The sequence below is a fragment of the Lissotriton vulgaris genome, chromosome 8 (assembly GCF_964263255.1).
Source record: "Lissotriton vulgaris chromosome 8, aLisVul1.2, whole genome shotgun sequence".
Lineage (NCBI taxonomy): Eukaryota > Metazoa > Chordata > Amphibia > Caudata > Salamandridae > Lissotriton > Lissotriton vulgaris.
In genome coordinates, this window is record NC_141696.1 from 360,128,887 (window position 1) to 360,151,275 (window position 22,389).

The window sequence follows — 22,389 nt, forward strand, 5'->3', positions numbered from 1 at the left end:
TTTATGAATTCTTTGAAATTCGAATAAAGATTTTTGAATTGAATTGAATACATATAGCAACATAACATAGCCTCCAAAATATCAGCATCTGTATTTGCCAAAGGTGTCTCATATGCCATGAATGGTCACCAGTATGCTAAGACCTGTACTTTGCCGTGGGTATTTCATTTCATTTAATTTAATTTGCATTTATATAGCACGTACGTCACCCGAAGGTCTCAGAGCGCTTGCAGAAAAAAAGAACCTCCCAGCAGATGACCCAAAGCAGAGCACTTGGCAGGGCTAGAAAAGCCAGGTTTTTATCTGTCTGCGGAACCTCAGGTAATCGGGTTCTATCCTAATCTGGAGAGGCAGGGAGTTCCAGGCTTCAGGGGCTGTTTTACTAAATGCTCTATCGCCATTTCTGGCTGTGCGTACCATTGGGACAGTTAAAAGAGACTTACCGGATGATCTAAGCGTTCTTGCCGGATTATGGGCCTTGAGTTTTTGTTCTAAGTATGTTGGACCGTGACCACTGATGGATTTATGGACCAGGCAGCATAATTTAAACTTTATACGCTTTTGTATTGGGAGCCAGTGTAGGGTTTTTAAGCAGGGCAATGACGGGGTGCGAGAGGGTAGGTCAAGCACCAGCCTTGCAGCGGTGTTCTGAAGGACCTGTAGACGGGCCATGAGCGTAGTGTTTATCGAGGATAGAAGTGCGTTCCCATAGTCAATCCTGCTGACAATGAGTCCCTGTACTATGGGCATGTGAGCTGAGAGGGGAATTCATTTAAAGATTTTCCTCAAACTCCGCATGAGGCCAAAGCTGGTGCGTACTACTTTGCTTATGTGATCAGACATGGACATTATTACCCCAAAATTCCTAACAGAATGTTTGGGCGAGGGGCATGGACCAAGAGAGGCTGGCCACCAATCTTCTGACCAGATTTTATCGGCCCGTCCAAATAACATAACCTCCGTCTTGCCCGTATTCATTATTAAAAAGTTCCTAATCATGAATGTCTACCATGCATTTTTTGAACCTCAGTTTGGTTTCGTCTAGGTTCTGATTGATTGTGATCAGTATTTGGGTGTCATCTGCGTAGGACACGGTTCCAAAACAGTGTGCTCGAATGACCTTTGCGAGAGGGGACACATACAGGTTAAAGAGCGTAGGGCTCAGTATTGACCCCTGAGGGACACCCTTATCATTGTTATGGAAGTCGGAGGAGTGAGCACCAACTTGGACCTTGGACCGCCTGTTGGTCAAATAGCTTTTTATCCAGTGTAATGCGGAGCCCTCGACACCAACCTCAGCAAGACACTCTAGAAGAACGAGATGCGAGATGGTGTTGAAGGCAGCGGATAAATCGAGCAAGACCAGTATGGCAGACTGGTTGGAATCCAGTGTCATTCTTACATTGTCGACAATTTCGAGCAGGGCAGTTTCGGTGCTATAGGGTGCCCTGAAACCAGACTGGGATAGGTCCAAGAGCTTGTTGGTCTCGAGGTATGTTATGAGTTGTTTATTTATTTGGGACTCCATAATCTTCCCAAATAGGGGGAGGAGGGAGATAGGCCGATAGTTAGGGAGTGATTTTGGATTCGCCGAGGTTTTTTTTAAGATTGGTCTTATTACTGCCTCCTTCCAATTTTATGGGACAGAAGAATGTAGTAGAGACTGATTCAAGGTTTTTGTTAGGGCAGAGATCAAGATAGGAGATATTTTTGATAGGATTTGAGGGGATGCAGGGTCTCCGGACTTCATTTTGTACAGGGTTAACTCAACCTCTGTTTCTGAGCAAGGTGAGAATTCCCTTAGTGTGGCAATGCAATTGTTGGAGTCCCTGCAGCTGTTGTTGGGCGAGATTATGGTCTGGCATATAGGAGGTGGCTGAGGGAAGTGTTTGTGGATATCATTGATTTTATCGTTAAAGTCTGAGGCCACAGAGTCCACCCATTCTTTTGATTCGTTGAGTGGCTGCTGGTTAGCAGGAGGATTAGTGAATTCTTTTACTATGCTGTAAAGCTCTCTCTGTGAGTTGGCTGCCTGTGTTATCCTATTACCAAGGTACACTTTTTTCCCTCTGCGATTGCTTTCATATACTGCCTGTGTGCTGCTTTATACTGCTCCCTATCTCTTAGATCTTTAGTTTGACGCCATTTCCTTTCTAAAACCCTGACCAAGTGTTTGATTTGCTCCAGATCCGGCGTGAACCAGGGTGAGTTTTTTGTAGGAGGCCTGGATGCTCGTGCCGGGGCAATGCAATCTAATGCCGAAGGAATTGCGGATTCCAGCTCCTTAGCTGCTAGGTTAGGGTCAGTTTTACCAGAGATGGCTGGAGGGGAAAAGTGCGCAGAGGAGTCTGAGGTGATCTTATTCCATGGTCTACTCAGTTTTACTTGAGTGGTTTTTCGGAGTTCGACCTGGGAGCCAGTGATATCAAATTTTATAAGAAAGTGATCAGTCCAAAGGAGTGGATCAATGTGCTTGATCTCAACTTTGAGAGTTTGTACATGTAAGATCTAATGCATGTCCAGCAGTGTGTGTTGGGCCTGTCGGAAGTAGGCGTAGCTGTAAGGCCTAAAAGCTAGTGATTAGGTCTGCAGTGCAGGGGTCAAGAGTTTGGTCAAGATGATAATTAATATCCCCTAACAAGAGGAAGTTCCCTGTGGCTAGAGCGTAGGGTGCTATTGCTTCAACTAGCCTCTCCACAAAATGGGTTTTGGCTCCTGGGGGTCTATAGATAAGAGCCACCTTCCATGACTCTTTAACCTCCAACCCCTGATTAATAGGACATGGCGGCCTAACCCCATAAACAAGAACTGCTTCCAGTATGCCAGGGCCAGCAACACATGCACCAGAGTAACTCGTGCACACAGTGCACACTCCAGTGCGCACTCCCTCCCACTATCTCACTCACACAAACACGCACACGTTCTCACTTACTCTCCCACATACTCCTATACTTTCTTCGCTCAGATACTCCATCACTTACACTTCCATTTTTCCTTTAGGCAGTCCTGGTGTTTTAACCATCAACTTTTAGTATGTTGGGAATTTTCAACCCCTGCTCATGATGGAAACAGTGCAGCATTGCAGTGCTTGAAAGACAGGACTGGTTTGAAGGTGTCACATTAGACTATTAGCCTTTGAGCAACTTTGTAAGAAAATGTAAACATATCAAGTTGATTTGGGATTCAGCATTCATTCGTGGTAGCAATTAAAGCTTAGTGAGTGAAGAAGTGAAGAAGTGAATGTAATTCATATGCTGACTTAAGATTTCCAGTGTTCATGGACAATCACTTGTAATCCTTTAAAACAGAACATTAAAAAAATTTGGTTCCCACCGCACTGGGATATGAACCCTATGTCACAGCACCCCAAAAACCCACCATACTGTGGTCACGCTCAGTGCTTTAAATGGAAGAATGGAAGTACAGGTATCTTACACCAGAGTACCTTCTTACTTTTGAAAAGTGCCAGTATTATTCAATTAAAAGCATTATGCCTCTGATGAGACGTGCAGGTACTCTCCCACTCCAAGTATAGAAATGTAAGTACTCACTCAGTACCTGACAGGACCACCCCATTTAAGTCACTGATAATGATGTCCAGCAGCAGCAGCAGGTGTCTGAGTTTACAAAATGAACAAAATATCACTGCTAGCAGTCCTTTTTCCAAAGCACAGCCCAGGCTTGGGTGTCTCCTCCCAAGTCTCTCAGCTGAAGTATTGCATGTCCCACAGAAGATGCCAACCCACTGTATGTGTGCTACACAAACAAATAATGGACGGAATGTTGAATAAATCTTATATTCACCCCCCAGTCTGGGCTAAATCCATCGTTCTTTCAAACTTTAATAATGCGAGACCTATTGCAATGCAAATGCTTGTTTATACTGCTAATGTGTGTGTCTCAGAGATCGGTTTGCACCAAATGCGAAAAACTTTTTAAAGCACTCCCTGATCTCTTAGGGTCCGTATACACACAAAAACTTTACTTGACAAAATATATTAAATACTTACATGTATCTCAAACTTCCAACCACTTACTGCTTCATCAGTGAGAATTTTGGTAAATGATATTGTCAGCCCATCTCGAAAAAATCTCTGGCAAGCTTCACTTTTTACATCAAGACCTAAAGACAAATATAAAATAATTGTGGTGTTAATTTCAAAGCCATTTTTTCCAAATGACAGCCATTAATCAAATAATTACGAGTTCTTCTGACTTTTTAAGCACTACACTTGTTTAATATAATTTTAAATCCTTAAATAAAGTAAGACGGTGAACACTGTCACTGAAACAAAGGAGGATAACCTAACCATCCATAACGGTTTTACAATGTTCTGCGAATAATTCTCTAGATGGTGATAAAAACAACCTACTCACCACAGTCACTATTTTTGTCCCTTTATTATAGGCATGTGAATGAAAAGTCCTGCAATTGAATGATACAAAAGCTGTTGTCCTGGTACAAGGACTTTTAAAGTTTAGAAAGCAAAGCTGAGAAACAAGAGAAGGCGCACGGCACCATCCAGTCAAAAACTTGCATCCTCGTTTCTCAACAATCTCCTACACATTGGAGGCAAATGTACATTAGCAATACTTTATCAATTATTCTACAACAGAGTCTGGCCATAGCCAGCATCGTCCTGAAGATGGCATCCCAGAAATAATATTAAAAAAGCAAATCCTTGATCAGCCAGCGAAGTAGCTTGCTTTACAAATCATCTAACTGAAATCGTCTACGAGAGGCAACAAACAATACAGACTGTGAGCTAGCATGAGCTGGCATTCCTAGTGGACGAAGTATGTCCTGAAGTGATTAACTCACGATGGCATACATCACCCATCTTGTAGGTGCGTACAGGTTTCCTTGCCTGATGCCATCATTACTACCGAAAAATTAAGAATAGCCTTGTACTTGTTTGTTTCGCGCTGTCTAAATAAAATCAGTCATGTTAACGTCTAAAAAAAACGTGAAAGAGCTCTGTCTGCTGATATTACAATCACTAAGGTAGCAAATCTTGCTCTAGTACGTAAATAAAATCAAAATGTCCCCAACCATGTGAGACTTTTGCTCCATCCTTCGAGGTGAAATGATACATTGTAAAACCTCGCAGATGTAAAGGGCAACTGTTTAGGGACACATCACGCAATGTGGAGGCTCCAGCTTCGACGACACAGGATGTCAGCCCCAGAGCACTTCAAGACCTAAAAGCTACAATGTATAGCAATAAAAAGCCTAGATAGAATGGGCGTCGCAGTGATGTTTCCATCAGCCACGTTATTTTCGAGATCCAAAAGTTGCTGTCGAGACCAAGGGTCAAACTGAATTATTTTCTTGATTTTTTTTTTTTTTTTAAATATATTTTTATTGCAGGAATCAGTAAAACAATACAGTAGCGACCAGTATCGTATTATAAACAACTTATACAAGGTATAGCCCACCGACCCCCTTCCATAACGTTGCTATACAGCCAATCAGCCCATATCCCTGGGGTTGGGCGGCAAATGCAGCTGGGGTCAGTAGGATGCTGGAGCTGGTCCGGATAACACACTGTCCGTCATCTGCTTTTCTAAACAAACCCAAAACCTCAAAAAGAACCCCCCCCTCAAAATTCCCAATTACTGTGAAACCCCCCCCTCCCCCCCCCCCCCCCCCCCCCCCCACCATCAGCGCCAGGGAGCTCATCAACATAGAATCCACTGCTTGACCCACGGGGAAGGTAATAGTGCTGTCAATGCTAATGTTTAACGGGACTCGGGTCGAGTTGCTTCTTCACTTCCGGAGTCGCTGGGGGTACAATAATCTCTGAGGGCCTGCACCAGCGTTTCCCATTCTAACGCGGCCTCCTGCGCCTTCTCATTGCCCTGCCTCCAAGCCAACTGATATCGCAGCGCGCTCTCACCCGCCGCCCATTTCAAAAGCTCACTGTGCCATCTGCTGCCTGTAGGACCAGCTCGTGCCTTCCAGTTCCTGGTCACCTCTCGCTTAGCAAGTAGGAGCCCCAGGTCGATAAATTTACTGGTGATTTTATTCCGGGGGGTATGGGGGAACCAGTGCAAGAGCCCTACCGCCACATCGAATGATAAGTGCCTCCCCGTCACCTCTTCCAAAGTCGTCGCCACCTCCTGCCAGTAGGACGTCAGTCCTGGACAGGCCCATAGCATGTGTAGGAGGTCCGCCTCCTGAGCCGGGCACCTAGGGCATTCCGCCGAAGCCGTGGCAAAATAACGCCTGATCTTTACCGGGGTCAGGTACGCTCTATGGAGAACATAATAGTGGACCAGTTGGAAACGGGCGCCACGTGTACCCTTCCAGGCACGCCTCACCAGCTGGGACCAGGTCGTCTCCGGGATCTCCCTACCAATGTCCTCTTCCCAGCGGGACTTCAGTGTGGCGAGAGGAACCAACCCCTCGGCAATCAATCTGCCGTAGAGGCAAGTGACCGCCTTCACCGTGCCCGCCGACATCATTACGTACTGGCACACCTGAGACAATTGAGGTTCCTCTAGCCCGTTTTGCCAGTGCGCCTGGATCACTCGCACAATGGCCGAGTGCAGCAGAAAGTCGCCCCGGGGGATCCCAAAGCGGTCAATGAGATCCTGAAAGGACAGGAGCGCTCCGTCCTCGTACAGGTCCCCGACGAGCTGTAAACCGGAATCCTCCCAGTCCGCCAGTCGTGACCAATCTCCTCCGTGGGGGAGGGCAGTCAGCATCCCCAATGGTATTTCAGGCGCATATGGCGTCCGTAGGCGACCTCTGTTATGAGCCCGATTCCAACAGAGTCGGATAGTCCGCTCCTCCATCGACAGGTCCCGTAGGACTAAGCGCTGTCGCAGCGCGATAAAGGAGAGGACGTGCCTGGCCATACCCGTCCCTCTACCGTCCTCCGGGCCTCTGAACTCCCTGGGTGTAGGTCTGGAGCTGCGCCGCTAGGTAATACTTCTCGAAGTCCGGCACAGCGAGCCCCCCCTCGTCCCTCGGCCTCATCAGGGTATTGAGGGCCACCCGCCGCCGGCCCGTTCCCCAAAGGAACCCGACCACCATAGAACGCAAGCGACGAAACGTGGCCGGTGGGACCCAGATCGGCAAAGTCCGAAAGTAATACAATAGTCGGGGGAGCGCCACCATTTTGAGCAGGGCGATGCGTCCCGCCACGGAGAGCGGCAGCGTGGCCCAAAAGTCCATGCTACCTCGGAGTGCTCGCATGCAACGGGCAATGTTTCCATCTAGGAGGTCGGGTTGGTCGTGGTACACAAATACCCCAAGGTATTTAAAGCAGTCGGGCTCCCATCTGATCTCCTTACTTAGCGCAGGAGTGGGGGTACCCCTACGCATCGGGAAGAGGCAGGTCTTAGACCAATTCACTTGGAGGCCTGAGACCGCTCCGAACTCCGTTAGCGCTAATTCCGCTCCCCGCAACGCGTCGACCGGATCCTCCAGGAAGAGCAACAGGTCGTCCGCATAGAGCTAGACGTAATGCGGGCCCGCCGCTGTCCATAAGCCCGTATAGTGGGCTCCCGAGCGAAGATGCATCGCTAGTGGCTCTACCGCTAGTGCAAAAAGAAGCGGGGATAAGGAGCACCCCTGCCGCGTGCCACGCTCCACCGGATATCGCGATGAAATCAAAGGGCCCGATCTAACCCTGGCCGAAGCGGAAGCGTAGAGGACTGCTGTCCATTTGACAAATCCCTCCCCGAGGCAGAATTTCCGTAATACCGTGCATAGGTAGTCCCACTCCAGGCTATCAAAAGCCTTCTCCAGGTCCACCGACAAGACTACCGGGGACGGGGCATCCACGAATGGTTCCCCAAGCAAGCGGAACAACCTTCGGATGTTCATAGTCGTATTCCGCCGCGGGATGAAACCGGCTTGGTCTTCATGCACTAGGGAACTCATATGTCCCAGCAGCCTCGAGGCCAAGATGCTGCTCAATATTTTGTAGTCCACCGTCAGCATTGAAAGGGGACGGTAGGACCCCGGGTCAGACGAGTCTCGGCCTGGTTTGAGGAGAGGAACCACCAACGCCTCTGAATTATTTTCTTGATGTAGATCATAGCTGCCCCCTTCCACCTCTTGGACCAACTCTGTGATGAGCTTTATATTCTCTTAGCAGTTTGAATCTGCGAATGCATGGGTAGGGGCAAAGTCATGTCACACTAAATGCAAAAGTGTTGCTGTGTTTCATGGGAGATTCCCTGGCATAATTGGGATGCTAGAGTGTGGGGGTGGGGGATTTTTTGTTTTATTGGCCATTGTTATAAAAGGTCACAAATTGCAAGGGAACGATACATGCACAGTAGTAAGGACAAACGTACGGAAACATGTGTGCCATAGATATACACATGCGTAGCCAAAAGCGACCCGCAACACTAAAAAGGATTACCTGGAATGTGAGGGTCTTGAATGACCCGAGAAAAATCCAGCAAATATTGGCATACCTACACAGACACCAGGTAGCAATAGCTATGTTGCAAGAGACCCACCTAACTAAACAAACTGAAAATGGGATAGGGAGGAGAGGGGCCGATATAAGAATTGCTTCTTCAACAGGAAATAATGCATACATTCAAGTAACAGTGCTTTTAGCGCTGACACGTGAAGCTATTTGGTCATTGTATAATTATCTGTACGTTGGCCTCACGCTGTCCGAGATCCCATTTTCTAGGAGTGCTTGTGCATAACCTGTAAATCTCAGGGATAGCAGGGGGTGCATCTTGCATTTACGGAAACAATATTCAAGCACGCATATTTTGCATACCTTTTGATTTTACCAAGATGGCGGAGGGCAAGATGCCCGAGATATACAAAGTGCCTGAGCGTGAAAAGGAGTGGAGGAGGGCAGTGAATCACGGCAAGCCAGTAGAGACACCACCGTGGAAGACGCAGCAAAAAAGCACCAGAGGTGAGCGGGGGAGAGAGGAAAGAGGGGTGCGAAGTACGAAGGGGGCCCAGAGTCAGGGGAAGGCCAGACAGACCAAGCCGGCAGCGACCAAATTACTGAGCCCCGGCCATCACAACCCCCTGAAACTCTGAGAGACTGATCCCGGCCCTGCGTCAGATGAAAAACCTTGCCCGGAACACATTGGGTATCCCCAGATGCCCAAAGGAATCGCGCATTCTGGGAAGCGTGCGCTGACAGGCTAAGGCGCCCCACAGAGAGCTGCGCACTTGGCAACAAAGCAGTGGATCGCACCCCCGCAAACACTGAATTACTGACTACTGACCCGTAACCAACCCTCCACCTCGACCACATTCTTAGCCACAATCTCAGTCACAACCACAACTGGGAGTGAGTAAGCTATTACAGAGGGAGACTGGAAATTGTGGTGTACATAGGAGGAGCGTGCATCAACAAACAAGCAACTAAGTGAGGCGCTTAATACCCCACCTAAACAACTATTTTAACCATCTCCGGACATCGGATGGTCGGGAGCATCTGACGCTGTGGCCGCCGTTCCGACCAGTCGTAGCAACACAAGGTTACTGGCGAAAATCTCACCCGGCGTTTTAACCTCAAAATGGCGCCTGAGAAGGAACGGACCTGCTTTTTGAATGACTCAAAGCAGATCCATGGGAACTTTTACCGAACTACCTACCCCCTACCCCTCCCAGCTCTACTCCTCTCCACTTTCCTGCTACTGACCTCTGCCCTCACCTGTCCTGGCCCTAGTCCCCACTCTGTTTACCTGTGAATTCTCCCTCGTCATATGAGATCTAGCTATTTTGTCTGATGCCCGATGGAGCTACCTGGATTAGCTATAGGGGAGACAGGTCGGAGATTCCCTCCTTGGACGTCACCTACCCAGTCGGTCTTTAGCCAGATTTCCTTTCGCCTCTCCTGTCGTCTCTTCCCGCATCCTCCCTCTATTTAGGTCTCTCCTTCTGTCCTCTCTCAATGTATTGAGACTGAACTATTTTGTCTGATGCCCAATGGAGCTACTTGGTTTAGCTATAGGGGAGATGGGCCGTGGACTCCCTCCTTGGTCGTCACCTACCCAGTCGGACTTTAGACAGATTTCATTTCGTCTCTCCTTGTTGTCTCTTCCCCTATCCTCCCTTTCTCACCTTCCCTGTCCCCTTCCCTCTACGCTCCATCTATTTTGCCCTCCATGTTCTTTAAATGTTTCCCATTGAGACCTAGCTATTTGGCCAAAGCCCGGTGGAACTACCTGATCGCTATAGAGGAGATGGGTGTTATGACTACCCCCTCGACCGACACCTACCCAGCCGAACGTTGGGCAGACTTTCCTTCATCTTTCTGCCGTATCTCCCTCCCACCCCTTTACCCTTACCCCCTTCCCCTCTACACATCACTTATCTAGTTTTCTATGCTCTTGTAATTGTTTGTCTAGCAACTGATGTAAATTGGAACTGATGTAATCTTGTAATTTTGTGGAACCTCATGTAAAGCGCTCTGATACCGCCGGGTCTAGCCAGCACTATATAAAACTCTTAAAATAAATAAATTAATTAAATAAATCTTATTCTAGAGGTGTCATGATCGGGATTAACCCCCCTTTTTAATCCCTTCGCTGCGGCGGCTATTCCGCCGCAGCGCTAAGGGGGAGGCGGGGCCGCGTGGCGGTCCCGTGCTCGTGACGGAACCGTTCCGTCACGAGCCTCGGATGGGCTGTGCTGGTGACAGAACGGTTCCGTCACGGCCCGCTCGACGTGCCTGCGCGGCGCGAATTCCGCGCCTGCACTGACATTCTGAAGAGAGGGCGGGCCGTGACGGAACCGTTCAGTCACAAGCACAGCTCACCCGCGGGCCGTGACGAAGCGTTTCCGTCACGAGCACGGGACCACCACGCGGCCCCGCCTCCCCCTTAGCGCTGCGGCGGAATAGCCGCCGCAGCGAAGGGGTTAAAAAGGGGGGGGAGTACAATTCAGTGTAGAAAACACAATAACTGACAATCAGGGCAGGTATATAATTCTAATTGGAATACTGCATGGCTCCAGAGTGGTGACTGAACACACACTGTCCCACCACAGATGATCCTGGGTTTTACACAACTATACGGAATAAATTGAGAGCACTTCCACAGACTGAGATACTATGGGGTGGAGACTTAAATGTAACATTGGATGTTACCAATGACAGATCAATAACTACAGGACAACACTAGCAAGCCGCTACGGTGATACTGGACGGTATGGATTAATTCCATATGGTAGATATATGGCGACTCCACAATCAAAGAAGCAAGAAGGCACATACACGTCAACAGTACATGCCAGTTAGTCCTGGCTAGACTACTACCTGGCAACAGGGGGAGCTAGTAACTGGGTGAATGAGGGTCAACACCTACTCAAGACACTATCTGATCACAAACAGGTGACAATGACCTTCGATATCCCAGCGCATATATCCCCGCAGTACATATGGAGGTTCAACACCATAGCCTTATTAGATTCAATATATATAGGCCATTAAAGAGACCATAACAGAATACTTCAACATGAATGGGAGATCAGTGAATAATGCGGGTACGTTATGGGAAGCCTTTAAGGCTACAATAAGAGGTATCTGCATTAGTAAGAAAGCAGGTATATTGAGGGACATACGTACACAACTGCAGAACGTAGAAGAAAAAAAACCTATTAGAAGACTAATACAACCGTATACATTGTGCAGATATTCTGGGTAGCATCACAAAACACCTAATCCAATACAATGAGTTTGCAGAAAGTGAAATCAAATCAAACCAAATAAAAAAAAGCTTTATTCAGTGCATTATACATGACCATAAAAGCATTCTAATAACAATAATAAAAGACATGTTACTTGCCCATCCTCACAATTATTTACAAAAATACAGTCCATTTTTTAATTATTAGTCCAAGGAAATCAATATAATAAAGTTTCATTAAAATCTTTTAAAATCATTAGTCTTAAAAAGCTTCTCGCAGGTGCGTATAGTGCGTTCAATTCCATATATCATACATTTGGATAAAGGGCCTTATGACTCCAACTTCAATCATGATAATGTTCATAAGTTAATGCCCCTCAATTGGAGTAGGTCTTTCTTCTCTTAAAAGACATTTGTATAAAACTGCAAGCAGCGTCATGATTTAATCATTCTCCAAGCTACAGATAAAATTAAAAGCTTGTTTATAACACGATTTGTTTGCTAAAAAAAAGAGGTTTCAAAACAAGTTTACAAATGTCCCTATAAAAATTACAAAATAATAAAAAATGCAGCTTGGATTGAGGAGATTTTCCATCACATGGGCTATTTGGTAAAATATGATACCTTTTCCTGGACTTAGGGAATGCAACTAGATAGTGTGGGGGACAGAGTCTTAATCTTGTTAAAAAGAACCCATGTTGGGTATTTGTTACTTTAATGAAATAGGGTTGTATACCCATAAAAAGTGGGAGCTCATAGTAATAGATCATACTTGTTCCGTACTCGATTCACCATCCCTTACCAAACCCATGGAGGTAATAAGCCTTGTTTTCAATTCTGTTTTACTATACACTTGTATAGACATTGGTTCTTTACGCTCTAGAGTTAATTTACAGCTTATTAGTAAAGTTTAAATATATTCAAGCCACAGCATTTGTCTATTATCTAAAGCCAAACAATCCAGTATTATACTCTTAGTAAACTTTGCTTCTTCTCTCGTCCATATCCCATGCCATACAGTAAGACCAGCTGTTCTTATAAAATCGCTAATATAGGAAACAGACAATTCTCTGTGAACTAGACAATTAAATGTCGAGCTTGGAACTGCTAGCAAACGTTTTAAAAACTTGTTTTCGTGTAGTTGGAAGGTTACAGTATTAGTTCTTCCCCATAGAGCTGCACCATAGCATGTAGTTGTGATAGCTTTGCTTCTATATAGGGTGAGCATTTTCCTTATCGGTTGATTTCCTATTTTTGTAGAAAATCTAAATATACCCTCTACTGTTCGTATACATTTTAAATTAGATAAATTAATATGCAAACCACATGTACCATTTTCGTTAAAAAGTAAGCCCAGATACATAAAACTATCAATTACAGTGCCGCCCACATAATGCTTTTTAATCCTTGTTCTGTCTTTACCACAGGTCATGACGAAAGTATTTGTTAAATTCAGCTTTAAATCCTTTTCGGTCCTGAAATGAGCACATTTTTCTATCAAACATTTCAGGCCATTTGCCGTCCTTGAAATAAGGACGGCATTGTCCGCATAAAGGAGTACTGGGGTGTGACGAGCACCTACCTTTGGGACATCGGCCTTTAGGTTCTGCAAAAAAAGAGTCAACATTATTTATATATAATGAAAATAGAAGAGGAGCCAAGACACACCCCTGTCTTATCCCAGAGTCAACCTAAAGTCCGGCGTACATATACCCTTTATACCAAACCGAACTCTGGATAGTAGAAAGGTATAAATCTGGGACAAGTAAATAACCATATCTTTGGGGGCCCCTAGCTCAACCAGTATTTGCCACAGTTTATCGTGGTTTACCAGGTCAAAGGCACTGGTGAGATCGACAAATCAGAGGTGTGGGGACCCTTCCTTTGCTAGGGTATATTTTCCTACCAAATGAACCAAGTTTACACATTGTTCTATCGTCCCAATACCTCTCCTAAACCCATACTGGGCCTCTGATAGTATGTTGTTCTCAGAGGCCCAGATTTCTAGTCTTCCCAGCAGGACTCTCCTCATCAATTCGGAGTAAGAGTCAAGGAGAGATCTGGGACGATAACACTTAGCATTCCCTCTATCCCCTTTTTAGGTCTCGCTCTGAAGACCTATTGTCGCAGAGTTGCTCCTCAAGGGAGATAGATCGGTGCACGAGCTGACCAGGCTCTGTGGACGCGCTTACGCAGGCCGGCCGAAGGCACGCGCGCCCACACACACACACACACACACACACAGACACACACACACACACTCACACACGCGCAGACACACACACACACGTGCCAAGCACCCCCAAACCCCACTTACCGCATCGGTGGCCTCAGCCGCCACTCCTGACTTCTGCTGCCACCGCTCCTCTGGGCCATTCACTCAGTGGGCGCAGGCTTCTCGCAAAGACGGAAGTCCCGCCCCACGACAGCAGTGAGCGTGCACACCCCGAAACCGGAAGTTCGGGAGTGTGCATGCTCACGGCTTGTTGTTTTGTAGCTTATAGTTGATTTTCACTGACTACTTGGTGGACGTTCAGCCTTTCTTGTTGACCTAGATTTTGTGACTTTGTCAAGACACATAAGTAAGTACTGTCCTATCTCTGTAGTAATTTTCACCATTAGACTCTGCGTCTATTTCTCTCCTTTGATTCCCTGTATCTATTGTCTTTCAGAAAATTTCTCTTAATTAGGCAGTATCGTTTTGGCCCCTATAGTACACGTTCCAATCGTAGCACTTTCTGACAGTTCTCAGTGACTACGTCTCATTTGAGACGCCCGTGTAAGACCCTGCCCGTGTTTCTTTTCCATTTCAGCAATTTTTCTGCAAATGTTTGTGCCTGAACTCCATTCTTTATTGTTTCAGACCCGTTAGTCCAGCTCAATTCCGATGCCCCTTGGGACCCTGTGCACCCTTCTGTAGTGTACTCTATTTTGCTTTGCCTTAGAGGTAAGCCTTCTTCCATTAAAACCTGCTCATGTGTTCCAATGGCATTCTACCTTTACTCACGGCAGATTTTTAGGTCATTTATTAGTTGCGGGCCCATCACACACATTTACCATGTTGAGGCAGATGGAGCGCTCCCAGGCAGCAGCAGCAGACACTACAATTCCACAGTCAGGAATAGACGTGTGCCTCTCCTTCCTCGTGTTCCTGTGATATATGGTGGCGGGCCAGCGTCGTCCACAAGCGAGGTTTCCAGTGAACATTGCCTCGCTGTTTGCCAGTAGCACTTCTGGGGTTCCGGGCGGCGTGATAGTGGTTTACTTCTGCCTACAATCGTACATACTCCAGACTCACCTCCTATTAATGTGCAGAAGAGGGCATTGTTTTTCTAGATGAAACGCTGTTTTCGCAAACTCACCACCTGCCTTCCCTCCGTAGCGACACACTGTTGTATTTCATTTGTTATATATAGCCTCAAACGTCACTTTGTGAGCAATAGGAATGGTTATATATTCTGGTTAATGAAAGCGAAGTACAATATTAGAACACAAATACTTGTCAATTCAATTTGAAATAATTGCATCTCGTTTTTGGTGTAAAAACAACAATCCCAGATTAACTGGACGGATGTCCTCGTAATAGATCCAGGGGCTGGTTTGTTTATGACTGAATTAAAAATTATTAATCACTGTGCTCGAACTCTCTTACCAAATTTGCACACCTGTTAAATGATGACAGTAGCCTTGCTCACCTGAAAGGAGCATTGGCAAAGCCAGTAGTCTTGCTCCTGGGAGAGGTTTTAACTTTGGCAATGAGGTGGGGTAGTTGTGGGGGGGTGTGGGAGGAGGGGGAGAGTGGAGAGATGGCTAACTGGGGAGGAGGGGTGAATAACTGGATGATTTGAAAATAGCGCCATGAAGCAGCCAATATTGGCCGCTTAACAACGCTTTTTAGGTCCAGATTGGGGGGGGGGGGGGGGGGGAGGGGGAATGGAGGGGGTGACTGAGGATTAAAAAAAAGTACAGGAGATGGAAATGACAGTGAGAAGAAGGGAAAAAGCTGGAGTGGAGTGGAGTGGGCAATGATAAGGAAGAAATAGAGAGAGAGATTGGAAGTGTATCAAAGAAAGCTAAATTATATAGGATAGAACAAGCATTTGCAATGCAATAGGTCACGCATTTATGCAAGTTTTAGCTATTAACATTGCAAATAACAATTCTTTAAAAAAAATGTAATTTTTAGAACCTTTGATATTTTAATCAACAATGTGATTTTTTTACAAAGGTGAATCTTGGTTTTTAATATTTAATGGTTATTTGCCCCATGGATATTTAAGATTCATGTATCACTAGTAGTCACTTACATTTATAGTATCTTTTCCATGTCTATGCCTGTAATGCACTGAACGTGATTTACTCTAATGCAGTAGCACTTTAAATAGCAGTCCTGATCACTCGCAACATGTCATGTGATCAAGCTTCTCAGGGAAGTGAAACGCGTTATGGCGGACATGCTGGGCACAATAAAGGCACTTTAAAGTTTACACAAGAAACTTTGGGTCTGCTTATTTTTCTGTGCGGACGACTCATCATATATATATATATATATATATATATATATATATATATATATATATATATATATATATATATATATATATTCAACAAATCTCTTTCGCAAGTTTCTCTCTGCCACTTGCGACGGCGGGCTTCCGGCCAGGTTGCGAACCTCAATATTCCAGCACCAAAATCCTACGTTTTGAGTAAGAAGAAACGCCGAGCCCCAATTCTTCAATGAAGCAGTTTATTTTTCAAACAGCAGTGGCAAACATACCCATGTATCATTGAGTTTTTCAACATATTCTTCTGCTTTGCTTTTATATCCCCGCCGGATTATCATCAAATCGTCTATATATCTGTACCAAACCACTATGTGTTGTGTCCATTCTGCATATTTGGGATTCCATGCCTCGTTCTCTTCCCACCATCCTACAAAAATATTTGCAAAACTGGGTGAATAACTCTAACCATGGCTACTCCCACTAGTTGTTTATAGTATTGGTCTTGGTACAAAAAGATGTTAATATTTAAACTAAAGGTAAGAAAGTCCAAAAGAATAGCATTATGTTCTGCAAAGTTAGCCTCTTGCGTTGACAAAGTTTTTTCCACTGCTTCAATGCCATGTTTATGTCCTATGCTAGTATACAAACTAGCGATATCCATGGTTATGAGTAAATCTTCTTCTCTTAACGTGAGATTTTCTAACTTGCTCAATAAGTCTTTCGTGTCTCTTATATAACTCTTTAACTTCTTCACATGATCAATCAGAAAATAATCAACATAAATGGATAAATGTTCCAAAAGGCTCCCTTGGGCACTTACGATTGGACGTCCTGGTGGCTTCAAACTGTCCTTGTGTACCTTTGGTAGGTGGTAGAAACAGGGTGTTGTTGGATTCAAGCAGCGCAGATATAAATACTCCTCTGTTTCAATTATTCCTTTGCCATACCATTTTTTAAGCATTTCATGACATTCTGTAATGCTATCCTGGTAGTCTTTCCTCCCTACTTTCCGGTAACACTTCACATCCTGTAATTGTCTTTGGACTTCTTCATTGTAGGATTCGTATGTTTGTAGGACAACGTTCCCCCCTTTATCAGAGGGCTTTATAATTAGTTTCTTGTCACTTTGTAAGTTTTTTATTGCCTCATGATGTTTCATTGTTAAATTCCACTGTTTATTCGTTGGTCCTTTTTTCTCTATTTTTCTTAGTTCTTGAGACAGATTCTATGAACAGATCAATATTGTCATTCGGCATTTGTGGTACAAATGTAGATGCTGGTTTGAAATTGGTGTCTCCTCCCCATTGTGGTATATTCACCTGTGATAGATTTTGAGGCTGGCTTGCCCCTTCTGCTCTTAATTCTTGCATTGCTTCCAGTGCTGGGACATCTTACACGAATTTCCTGTGTCTCCTCTCTCCTTTTGGTTTGAGTTATAGTTTTCTTAGGTCTCATTTTGTAGAATTTATGCAATTTCAGCTTTCTTGAAAACTTATACAGATCTATTTTTGTCTGTGTATACTCCAGCGGTTTGGAAGGGCAGAAGGAGAGACAATTTCAATACATGTTCTTCTTCTGTTGTTAAGACCCGTTGGCACAAATTCACAATAGTGAGGCTATTCCCTTGTTCATTTCCATTATTTCCTATTAGCGCCTTTTGTTGTACCTTGCGCTGCGAGTTGTCGGCGTCGAGTAATTGCTTTTTCCTCCACTCTCCACTCCTCCGCGAGGACGTTTCTTTGTTGTTGGTGTTGTTCTGGGGGTTTCCCCCTGCCGCCTCTTTGACGTGTGTCTTATGATTTGGAACTCGTCGCGAAAAGGGAGTTTATTAGTTTCTGAGCTTGCCACTGCACCTTTATCTTTACGTGCTTCTTCATTCTCGGAGACTTCTGATTCTGTGGTGTCCCCAGATTCTTCTCCTCTTGTGGCTACTCCCTCATTGTTTTTGGATCTTAATGCTTTTACTTGTGCATCATATCGTTTCGCGAAGGTCAGTACCCTGCCGTTTCATAGTCTCCTTCGTCTCTCTCAAATTTGTCTTGTTTCCTTTTCCTGATTTTATCCTCATATGCCTTTAGTCGTTTTGACATGGTACCTTTTAATACCTCCAGCTTTTTCTTATCTTCCCCCAATGCTTCTATTTCTTTTTCGAGCTCTACTATTTCTTCTCGTGTCTTCCCATGGTCACTCCATGCAAATTTTATCAACAGCTTCAGTAGTCCCTGGCAGAATTCGCTGGTATATTCCGCCCATTCCTTTAGTAGTTGGGGGTCTGGGTTCTCGTACGCGGGGACTGTATATACTCTCAGCCCCCTCGGTACCCGTTTCACTTCCACATAGTTCTGCAACGAGGTGGCTTCCCACCACTTTCTTATTTCGCGTTCAAACAGTCTTTCCAGTTTGTTGTATAGAGATGACGCTGTTACTGTTGTCCCTTTCGTTTCTTCGTGTTTCTTTTTTGTCACACTTGTTTGTGTGCGTTTTTTGAAAGCATTTTCCGCCGCCTCCTGGCGGTCTGTATCACTGTACATGGCACGTCAGTGTCGTATTAGTTTGTATATACACAGAGTCTTGTTTCCTTATTTCTTTTCACTCCTGCTCATTCTCCCTCGTGCGCCTCTCCTATTGTAATTGTTGGTGCTCCGGACTTGCCCGGACCGTTAATCTCAATCTTCCTGTTAGTAGAGGCGGTGCATGGCATTTATAGATTACTGCTTCTCGTTATGCCAGGTCATGCACTCCAGCACGGGTGCATGTTGCGAGGGACGTACCTCGCTAGTATAGCGGCTCCTTTTCTGTCGTCTTAAGTAAAGAAAACAGCACTCACGGGAGTAGGATCAACAATTTTAGTTTCGACCCTTCGAGCACCAGACCCGTTTCGGCTCCTGCCTTTGTCAGTGGTACACTGACGCGCCATTTTTTTGTATTTAAATACCCTTCACGTGATACATTGTAATTGAAATAGAAACAGGGCCACCTCCCCACCGTATTCGCCATATTGGAATGGTTAAAATGTAACAATGTAGCAGTATTACACATTACGCCCTGGATGGGCTTCCACATCATTGTAAATACTATATTTCTCGACAAATTGTATCAACATATTTCTACATTATATAAACATTTTTCGCCCTGAATGGGCTTTCTTTTCTTTTCATAATGGGTTAATAAAAAAATATCCTACTCCCGTGAGTGCTGTTTTCTTTACTTAAGACGAAAGAAAAGGAGCCGCGATATATATATATATATATATTTACACAAAAACGATCCTTTTGATGCAAGAGAGCGCTCCACAGTGTGTGCTCGGCCCCAAGGCTGGATCAGAGCCCGAATTTTAATTTTAGAACACAAGGAGGGCGGCACAACCGGATACTTATTCAGAAGCCTTTATTAGCACTTCACAAACACTCCACCGACGCATTTCAGCCTCACGTGACCGTGAGAAAAGCCGTGAGGCCCTCCCTCCATCTATCGCCCTCCCTCCATCTATCGCCCTCCCTCTATCTATCGCCCTCCCTCTATCGATCGCCCTCCCTCTATCTATCGCCCTCCCTCTATCTATCGCCCTCCCTCTATCTATCGCCCTCCCTCTATCTATCGCCCTCCCTCTATCTATCGCCCTCACTCTATCTATCGCATCCCCACAGCATCACTCAGCACCATCACAGAATCCCTCAGGGGCACCACAACATCACTCAGGGGAACCACAACATCACTATGCGCTACCACAGCATCACTGAACGCCACAACATCACTCAGCGTCACCACAGCATCAATCTGTGCAACCATTCAACAACTGGTTCAAATATGCGCTCTCAATGTTTCAAGCTTTATTACAAATGTAATTAAAGATGTTAATATTTCACTTCTGTTCTTGTATTTTCGTCACAATAAAATACACTTAACATAATCTTCACAAAATTATTTACAAAAGTTAAAGCTATTGCCATTATAAATTACAATAACTTTTATCTAAGTATTAATTATTAAAAAAATTAAAAGCCATTATTATTTATAATATCAATACATCTAAATCACGTAAATACAACACATATTGCATTACAAATGCTAAAGGTGTCACATTTGCGAAAGTTAAAACTATTGGCATTGTAAATGACAAAGCTATTCATTTCGCTATTTTCAAAACCAACACATAAATAAAATATTTGTCATTTACAATACCAATAGCTCAAACTTTCCTAATGCGAGACCTATTGCATTGCAAATGCTTGTTTGAATATGGGAACTATTATACTTTCAACCGAAGATGTAGGTAGCATTGCATCAAAGGTTGCGTTAAAGTTCAGTAGAAAAGGTGACCAAAATTCGATATCATGCTTAAAGACATTGACTGGGACCACATCAGGTCCGGTGGCTTTACCACTAACACTTCTATTAAGTGCCCCTTTAATTTCTTCTAGGGTTAGCCGGGGTAACCCAACAGGCTCAACTGTAATAAGTTACCTTTTTCCTTCTGCATAATTATGGCACCTGCTCGGTTGAAAATAACTTCAAATTTGTTATCCATTCCTCTAATCAAACTAAAACATCTATCATTACCGCTTAAATATCTCTAAAAAAGAATAGTTAATGGTTTTCCAAAATATGGTTGTATCACAAGTTGTTGCAGCTTGTATTAATTTGTCCCAGGCCTCTTCTCGGATCTCAGTTTTCCCAAGGTCCAGGGCAGTTTTATACTTTCTACTTAGGTTACTTATTTCAGAATTGTTCCTGGGTGTTGTATTTAAGGTGATTTTTAATTCCTTATTTAACCTTGAACATTCCTGGTTAAACCATCTAGGTTACGCACTTTATTCTTTTGTTTTTATTTTTACATCGTCCGCTATTTCAACAATAATATCAGAAAAGGCGCTAATATCAGAATTAATGGAGGAACTATTTAGGCAGGTATCAATACCATGCTGTTTTTCCCAATAAGATTTTTTTATTGAGACTCCGTTGTTACCTTGGATTTCGATGTTAATATCAGCTGCCTTCCCTCTTTTAGTCCGAGACATATTATTAAGCTTCAAAGTCAATGTTAATTGTCAATGAAATATTTTTCAATATTGAAGTCACCAGCCCAGATAAGCATATGATCACCCCCCCTCATCCCTTTTATGAAACCATCCAGATCTTTTATTATCAAAAATGTTATTATAGAAATTAACTACAAGAATGGACTGTTTGGCCTCAACTTTAAAATAAAGTAATTGATAAAATTGTGACGCGATTTATAATGAGGGGAGAGGATACTGGAATTGCGGCTGCTAAGCCACTTTTTGTGCGGCCCATTCTAGATGGGGCCGACATATAATAAGGATAAAGGATAATTACGCACTTATATAGCGCACGACTACCCGTAGGCATCTCGGCGCTTGTACGAATACCGCTGAGGAACCCTTCCTTGCCTTTCCCTGTGAGGAGCCCACTCCTGGGCACCCCCAAGGTGAAGTCAGGCATCCTCAGCATTGTTGGGGACGTTGTAGAGATTAAGCAAGCTATTGCCCAGAGGTGCAGAGTGGGGCTCATGATCAGAATAGACACCGAGGCGAGAATTATCAGGTCCGAGGAAATTGAGCCCGAGACCCGCCGAGGCGGGAATTGAACCCTGGTCCCGGCCAGACTACTGCATCAGGGTCTGCCGCTCTAACCATTGAGCCACACTTCTCTACATATGTACATATAGTTTGATAGGCATTTATAAAAAAATAATGCAGTATGCCACATTTCCCAGAATAAAATTAGAGCACAGTTCTCACATTTTTTTTGCCAATCTTCTTTATTTAATTTATATTTTACCCCTGCCACATTCCACGACATTATACAAAAAATTTCTTGAGGGAGGTGACAAACATCATCCTCTTGTGTGGTACTCATTTTATTTTCACAGTCTGAAAACCTCTGGACTTGTTGACTAGCACAATCCCTTTGTACAATAGTCCTACTATCATTTTCATAGTGTAAATACCCATCATGCTGTATGCTATTATACTTGGAAGGGGCTTTCTGACTACTTACTGGTAGCCCAAATATTTCCATCACCTGTCCATCTACATCGCTACAACTACTTAGTGGGGTATATCTGTTAAGTGTAGGAGTAATTCCCATTACATTATACCTTCCCAAGTATTTAATTTCATTGTAACAATGCTCTTTTTTGGTCTACAAAAATATCCAAGTGGAACAGTGGGGATGTGATCACCAAATGTGCAGTGGATTCTGCTGTGGAATTACAGAAAAAATCTAACCAGTT

General features: G+C 44.4%; 1 protein-coding gene across 4 annotated transcripts in view; it reads right to left on the reverse strand.

Annotated features, from left to right (window-relative positions):
* USP9X (ubiquitin specific peptidase 9 X-linked) overlaps nucleotides 1-22,389 on the reverse strand; it is a 1,749,911-nt gene that overhangs the window by 1,540,357 nt on the left and 187,165 nt on the right. For all 4 annotated transcript variants that reach the window (XM_086934127.1, XM_086934125.1, XM_086934124.1 and 1 more), the window contains one exon: nucleotides 4,011-4,123. In XM_086934127.1, the coding sequence (XP_086790253.1) occupies nucleotides 4,011-4,123 (113 nt within the window). The remainder of the gene's footprint in view (nucleotides 1-4,010; nucleotides 4,124-22,389) is intronic.